The 7,482-nt window shown below is 45.5% G+C and overlaps 1 protein-coding gene across 1 annotated transcript in view; it reads left to right on the forward strand.

Annotated features, from left to right (window-relative positions):
* The window catches only part of MIB1 (mindbomb E3 ubiquitin protein ligase 1), a 116,537-nt gene that overhangs the window by 97,665 nt on the left and 11,390 nt on the right, over positions 1–7,482 (forward strand). The window contains exons 16-18 of the mRNA XM_026661557.2: positions 1,571–1,752; positions 4,138–4,330; positions 6,087–6,165. Coding sequence (XP_026517342.1) covers positions 1,571–1,752; positions 4,138–4,330; positions 6,087–6,165 — 454 coding nt within the window. The remainder of the gene's footprint in view (positions 1–1,570; positions 1,753–4,137; positions 4,331–6,086; positions 6,166–7,482) is intronic.

A 7,482-nucleotide genomic window follows, 5' to 3' on the forward strand; every position in this document is an offset into this window, starting at 1 on the left:
AAAAAGAACAGGAGTACTTGTGGCACCTTAGTCTCTAAGGTGCCACAAGTACTCCTGTTCTTTTTCCATTGTTAAAATCACCCAATAGCTGTTTTTTGTTTGTTTGTTTTTGAAGGTGGGCCGTCTGTAGCCCATACTACACAGTGAATCTAAGATTAAAAAGATCTTTGAAATATTTAGAATGAAAAGATGATTTCTTGCTCCATTGTAGCACTGAGGTTAAATTAAAGTTTTAAAGCTGTCAGTCCTTTGAGACTGCAGTGTGACTTCAGTGTCTGTAAAATGGTAATCAAGATATGAAATATTACAACTGAATAAACTATTGCAGAAGCAAGACTCCAGTTACACTGGCTGCTGTAAGTCTACTTTGAGGTAAAGGGTCTTGGTTTGTTTTTCCCACATGATGACATTGGCTAGCAAGTTCTCAAAAAAAAAAAACCTCTCATGAGGTTCATGGAGCACATTCACCTATTTCTTTTCCCATTGCTCATAGTGGAAGTTGTTAATGTGAAAAGTTTATTTTACTAAAATTAAGTGTTCCATAGCTAACTGTTTTATAATGTTATTGTATTAATTATAATAGTTACCTTCACATTTTACCAGTTCCCAGTTTACTGATTCAATTCAAAATAAGTGTCACAGTAGAAAGGGAAATCACTTCCTCTTCCATTTCTTTGGGTTTTTCTTCCTTGGTACTTATGATGTCATCCCTCTAATTCTCCAGCTGTCCATAGTCTTCCAGGATAGACACATTTTCAATGTTAAGTCATGTGTTCTTCTAGTTCCTACTCTGCAGGTTTTAAATCTGTAGAAGATCTTTATTATTGAAAAGCTGAAGTTTGTTTAAGATGACCTAATGGATCCACACTCACATTAGCTCAGTGGGTCTCAAACTTTTTTACTGGCGACCCCTTTCTCACAACAAGCCTTTGAGTGGGACTCCCCCCCCCCCCCCCCAATAAATTAAACACACTTTTAAATATATTTAACACCATTATAAATGCTAGAGGCAAGCGGGGTTTGAGGTGGAGGTTGACAGCTCATGACCCCCCATGTAATAACCTCTCAACACCCTGTGGGGTCCCAACCCCCAGTTTGAGAACCCCTGCATTAGATAAAAGGCCTTGCATTCTTTCCCTTAACTGTTTGGTCAAAGCAGGATAATTAGAAAAACTGATATAAAGAAAACTGACAGGAATGATGTGCTACCATTAAGCTTTGTGACAGAGACTTAGGGTTAGATTTGGAGAGCACTGGTTCTGTGACCCCAGAATACAGGTGCACAGAGATTACATTGTGTTTTGAATACTTAGATGTCATTGCCTTTAATTAATTAGTCTATGCAGGGAACTTATCTGGTTGAAAATTGGGTAATTGTACAATGGTTTTCATGTTAGAACTGTAGATAAGCTAAAAATGCATGCTCAGATCTCATCAAAATACTATTTAGAAAATATATTCTTATATATGTGCACATGTTAAATGGTCCATTTTCCTTGAGTAGTAAGACTATATTCTCAAGTATTTAAATAGAGAATTTCAAGTCAGTTGCCTATTTACTTTCTTTCAGTTAATAATGGGACTTGGTACCCAGGGAGCAGAGAAGAAGAGTGCAGCATCTATTGCCTGCTTTCTGGCAGCAAACGGAGCTGACCTCAGTATTCGTAATAAGAAGGGTCAGTCTCCTCTTGACCTCTGCCCTGATCCTAGTCTCTGCAAAGCATTGGCTAAATGTCACAAAGAAAAAGTCAGGTTTGTATATAAACACAATATGGAATTTCTGAGCATCATGTTTTACATGTCTTCATTTCCTTGGGATAGATCAGTTGAAGTAGAATAAATAAAACAAAGTCTCTTTTTCAAGTATTAATCATAGACTACTGAAAATCAAGATAAAGGTAAGTAAAGTTATATATATTCTGCATATGTCTTGAATGTTGTTTACAAAATAATTAGTTGAAATTGAGGTTAACGAATTAAGTTCAAAATGAGCAGCAGTACAGAGCAAGCTTCCCTATTCTGCTTGAGGCGTGAGCAGCACATCCCTCCTCATCTTATAGAGTAATTCTATATCCATGCCCTTTCAGTGTTCTTTCTCTGTATTAAGTACTGATACTTAAAAATAGTGGGGCATGCAATTATGAAATAGGTTATCCTCTAGGAAGTAGACTGACTTCAATATTTTATGTATGCCATCAGCCACCCATTAAATAGTAAGTTTCCAGTTACTGCTTGTCCAGGTTAGATTCGCATTCGTGATTTAGAGGTTAAAGGCTCCTTTCATTAATCCTCAGATCCATATAGCCATCTCTGTTGACTTTTACATTTTTATCTCCGTATTGTGATTTTTAAATTTCTAAATAAAATGAAAAGGAAATTTCTTATCAATTGTCTGCCCGTGTTTGGCAGGTATTTTCTTCTCAGCCTTCCTGTCTGCATGGAACATGAGTCATTTGGCTATTTTGTTTGTGCACAAGCACCTTTATTGGTGTAGTTAGCCCTCTGGGAGTAAAGTTTTGTTTAACATGTGCTCCCTCTGCTGGGTGTGCGGCAGAATAGAAAAAAAAAGTCCTAGGTCAGCAGTTCTCAAACTGTGGGACGGGACCCCAAAGTGGGTTGCAACCTAAATTCCCTCTAAGCTGCGCAGGTACCTGTTAAGCCCAGCAGCGCACGGGCTCAGGGCAGTGGCGGGGAGGGGCGCCTCTCCCTGCTGGCCCCAGTGCCGAGCTGCCCCGGCAGGGGGAAAGGGGCCACTCCCTTGGCCCAGCCCCAGCGCCGAGCTGCCAAGGATTTGCCCAATCGGGGGGACAGGCACTCCTCTCTCGGGCCGGCCCCAGCGTCGAGCTGCCCTGGATTTGTTGCGGCTGGGGAACAGGCGCTCCTCCCTCGGGCCGGCCCCAGCACCGAGCTGCCCCGGATTTGCCGCAGCTGGGGGAAAGGGGCCCCTCCCTCGGCCCAGCCCAGGCCCACTGGAGCTGCCAGGGAGAAGCGCCTCTCCCCCGGTCTGAGCTGCTGTGGCGAGAGAGGGCGGGGGGGGTCCTCTCTCCCCACTGTAGCCACTGAGCAGCCTGCACCCCAAACCCTTCACCCCCTGCACTGAGCCCCAGCCCTGAGCCACCTCCTGCACCCTGAACCCCTCAGCCCCAGCCCCCCCCCCGGGCCCCCCCCCCCCCCCCGGGCCCCCCCCCTCCCCCCCCCCTTCCCCCCCCCCCCGCACTCCAACCCTCTGCCCCAGCTCTGAGCCCCTTCCTACACTCCGAATCCTTCGGCCCCACCCTTACCACATGAATTTTGTTATGTGCACCAATATGAAGGTGACCTGTCTCACATCATCTCCATATTGGTTCACATAACAAAATTCATTCCGCACATGGACGTAAAAAATTAGAGGGAATGCTGGTCGCAACCCCATTTTAATGGGGTTGCCAGGGCTGGCTTAGACTTGCTGGGGCCCGGGGCCAGAGCCCGAGCCCCACCACCCAGGGTCAAAGCCCGAGGGCTTCAGCCCTGCGTGGCGGGGCTCAGGTTGCAGGCTCCCTGCTGGGGCTGAAGCCCTTGGGCTTTGGCTTTGGCCTGCCCGCCCGGGGCAGTGGGGATCAGGCTTTGGCTTTGGCTTTGGCCACCCCACCCTGTGCCGCGGGGATTGGGCTTTGGCTCAGGCTTCAGGCCTCCTGGGGTTGTGTAGTAATATTTGTTGTCAGAAGGGGGTCACGATGCAATGAAGTTTGAGAACCCCAGGCCTAGATAAATATTGACATAAAGATGGGAGTAGAAGTGTTCTCTCGTCATACGCTCTCTAGATGCTTCTCCAACCCATTATCATCAACTTTTTCTCCAGATTGATTTATCCAAGCATGTAGCTATGCTCCTGTCAGCCAGAAAATTGCGCTACTTGTACCTCACGTAAAATTAGAACTGTAATCTCCATATTGATGACACTGACACCCAAATGCTTCAGCAGCTTTAGATACAAGTTAACAGAAGGGGTGACACAATATGTGCCCAAACTAGAATGAGTAATACACATAAGCAAATTACTCGGCTTGATGTACAGTATGATTAAAAAAAATTGTTTTCAGAATATGCGCAAGATTGTAATGCTGACTTAAGCCTGATTGTGAGGTGTGTTTTTTTTAGTGGGCAGGTTGGCTCTCGAAGTCCTTCTATGATCAGCAATGACTCAGAAACTTTAGAAGAATGTATGGTGTGTTCAGACATGAAGAGAGATACGTTATTTGGCCCATGTGGACATATTGCTACCTGTTCCCTCTGCTCACCACGGGTCAAGAAATGCCTCATCTGTAAAGAGCAAGTTCAGTCCAGAACAAAGGTACTTAACACAATTTTTAATATTCCCATTTTATTCTTCCTGCAGTTGGGGTTTTTTTGTGAAAAGAAGAGCCTGACTGTACTGACAAACTACACTGTCTCAGCTGCCATGGTTTCTCTCACATCTAGTTTGTCCGTGGTTAGAGCAGAGTGCAGCATTTATCTGATATCGCACATTGCAAACGACAGAGGGCTAATCAGGACAGAAACAAGAATTATCTGTTTTAGGCAAATGGCTGCAACTTGATTATAAGAATTCCGAAAGGTAGCAATGTTAAGGGTGGAGCAACAGCCTCCCAAACTAGTCAGCAGTCTTCCACCTTTTCAGTGCTCAAATTCAGAGCATCCTAAAACATCCAGGCCTACCAAGAATGTCTTGTACCATGGCCCCAACTCCATGCAGACCACTGCCTGAGGCATCCATCAGGCCTCATACAAATGCCTTAGCCTCCATGTAAATCCAACCTCCTTTTCCAGCAAAGTATGGCTTATACTATATTTACATTAAAGGTGCATGACTTCTGTGGTGCTGGGGGCACCAACCAAATCTCCCCCCCCCCCCCCCCTAATTTTCTCTGTTGAGAGAAATGTAGCCCAGGGTACCAGGATCAGCCACCGGATGTGTAGTCCTGTGAATTGAAGACAAAACAGTTATATTATGTGCTTGTGCAGTTGCTTCAAGATCCAAAGGTCCCTGCACAGTGCAAACCATGCAGTTGCTTCAAAGCCCAGGTGGGCCACCGACAGCTGTAACTATTCCCCCCTCCCACCCCCCCAATATGACACATAGCAAACTACCTCATGCATACAGAGTGTCAAACTGATAACACATGCCACTAGTAAGCCTGAAGGGGGGGGGGGGGAACAGGGAGGCTGGGAGGGGCTTTAAAATGGTGGAGAGTGGTTCAGAAAAGCTTGCTTCTACCTCCTGCTGTCTCTGTGGGTGCCCTTCCCCATCACCCAGACAACCCCACCATTTGCCACACTGAGAGTAGATCAAAGGAGGTCAGCGATTAGCTGGTGACCATCGTAGCCCAGACTCTACTCTCTGGCTCCCACTCTGAAATCAGGACTGGCCCTCTTCTGTGACGGAGCAAGTCATTTTTTATTATATAGACATTTTTCATAGTTCAGATTATAATTTAGTTCTACTAAACCAGTTTCCCAAACTGGTCTGCAGAGAGATGGTGCTGTCTTTTTGTTTCCAGTTGCTGACTTGTGTTACGAAAGCAAAAAGTACACCAATGACTTTACTTTTCTGCATAAGTAGTTCCTCTAGTTGTCACAAGGATGTTGTATGAATGGGAGGTGTGGTGGTCCGGGCATTCATGAATCAGGAGATGGGTGGTCCGTGTGACCATTTCTCTAAGATGTGGTCCACCCTTGGGAAAAATTGAGAAACCCTCAACACATTGTTGGATTACAGCAGAAAGTCCTTCTAAACTAATTGAGCACTGTACAGCCAAGAAAAATACATGTGTGTACCAGCCTGGTGGTCTTATTCTCCTAGCTGGTGTGATTTATAATTCCTAGATAACCAGTAATGCAAAGAGCGTAAATATTGCCAGCAAGGACTTCTGCATACAGATATGGTAATCTCCTATTTAAATTTTCTTAGCTAACATGGCACTAAGCAGAGCTTGTTAAATTCCCTTTGCCCTGCTAAGTGGTGGAAGTAAGCAAATAGATATAAATGGAATAGATACAAAAAGGAGAGGAATCTTTCCCATGTTACTCCTTACTGTTCTTCTCTGCAGATTGAAGAATGCGTGGTGTGTTCAGACAAGAAAGCAGCAGTACTCTTCCAGCCTTGTGGTCACATGTGTGCTTGTGAGAGTAAGTAGCCTTGGCAGGTAATACCTTTCAAAGTGATTGTGCAACAAAAGATGTCTGTTAAAAATAGTCACTAAAAATTCTTTTAAAATGTTGACTTAATTGTAGACTATTCGAGTAAATTGACTTCGGTTTGGTAATCAGAGCTTTGATGTTACTTGGAATGCAATAAAACCACCTGCCTGTAATAAAGTTTAATTATTTGGAAGACAAATAACAGAACTGTAGCTGTTTAACTAGAAAATTGAAAGAGCAGATTTATTTCACCTACTTGCGTTATTTTATTCTGACTGAGTCTGAGAGTTCTATTATACATTTCTGTAAATAAATTAGCATTAAATTTTTTTGAGATCTTTAGAACTCATGTGATTCTTTTGTGAGGGCATCTAGCGGTGTAAATATAATTAAACTTTAGTTGGTATAGCAACCAAACAATTTTTTAAAAAACATTTATGACTATACCTTCCATTAACACCACATACAAAGATTCCAGCAAGAGCTGTTTTCCCCCCAAAGACTTAGAATGGAGCATGTTTGCAAAGAGAATCTGCTGCAACACAGATCACTCTGTTTGATGTGAGTGTATGGTACAGCAACTGATGAGGATATAGAAAACACTTAAGGAGCCTCCAGAAACTGTCCCTTCTTTGTTTAAGATTGTTAAGGTTAAGATGAGGATGTAGTGATCATTTTGTCACCAGAACTTTCAAGAATTTCTGGGACATCTTGCTGAGGCTTTGCTGATGGTCAGTAGTCTATAGAACAGGGGCGGGCAAGCTTTTTGGCTTGAGGGCTGCATCGGGTTTCCGAAATTGTATGAAGGGCCGGTTAGGGGAGGCTGTGCCTCCCCAAACAGTCAGGCGTGGCCCGGCCCCTGCTCCCTATCCAACCCCTCCTGCTTCTCACCCCCTGAAGGCCCCCTGGGACTCCTGTCCCATCCAACCCCTCCTGTTCCCTGTCCCCTGACAGCCCCTGGAACCCCCGCCCCTGACTGCCCCCCGCCACCCCATCCAACCCCTCGTCTCATTCCTGACTGCCCCCCCATCCCTGGGATCCCTGCCCCATCCAACCACCCCTTCTCCCTGACTGCCCCCCGCCACCCTATCCAATCCCCCCTCCTTCCTGAATGCCCCCTGGGGACCCCACCCCCATTCAACCCCCTTGTTCCCCGCCCTCTGACTGCCCCGCCCCCTGACCACCACCCCGAACTCCCCTGTCTTCTATCCAACTCCCCCGCTCCCTTACCGAGCTGCCTGGAGCACCAGTGGCTAACGGCGTTACAGCCGCGCTGCCTAGAGCAGCAGGACAGGCAGCCGCGCC

The sequence above is a fragment of the Terrapene carolina genome, unplaced genomic scaffold (genome assembly GCF_002925995.2).
Source record: "Terrapene carolina triunguis isolate 2854851 unplaced genomic scaffold, T_m_triunguis-2.0 Scaffold58, whole genome shotgun sequence".
In the NCBI taxonomy this organism is placed as follows: domain Eukaryota; kingdom Metazoa; phylum Chordata; order Testudines; family Emydidae; genus Terrapene; species Terrapene triunguis.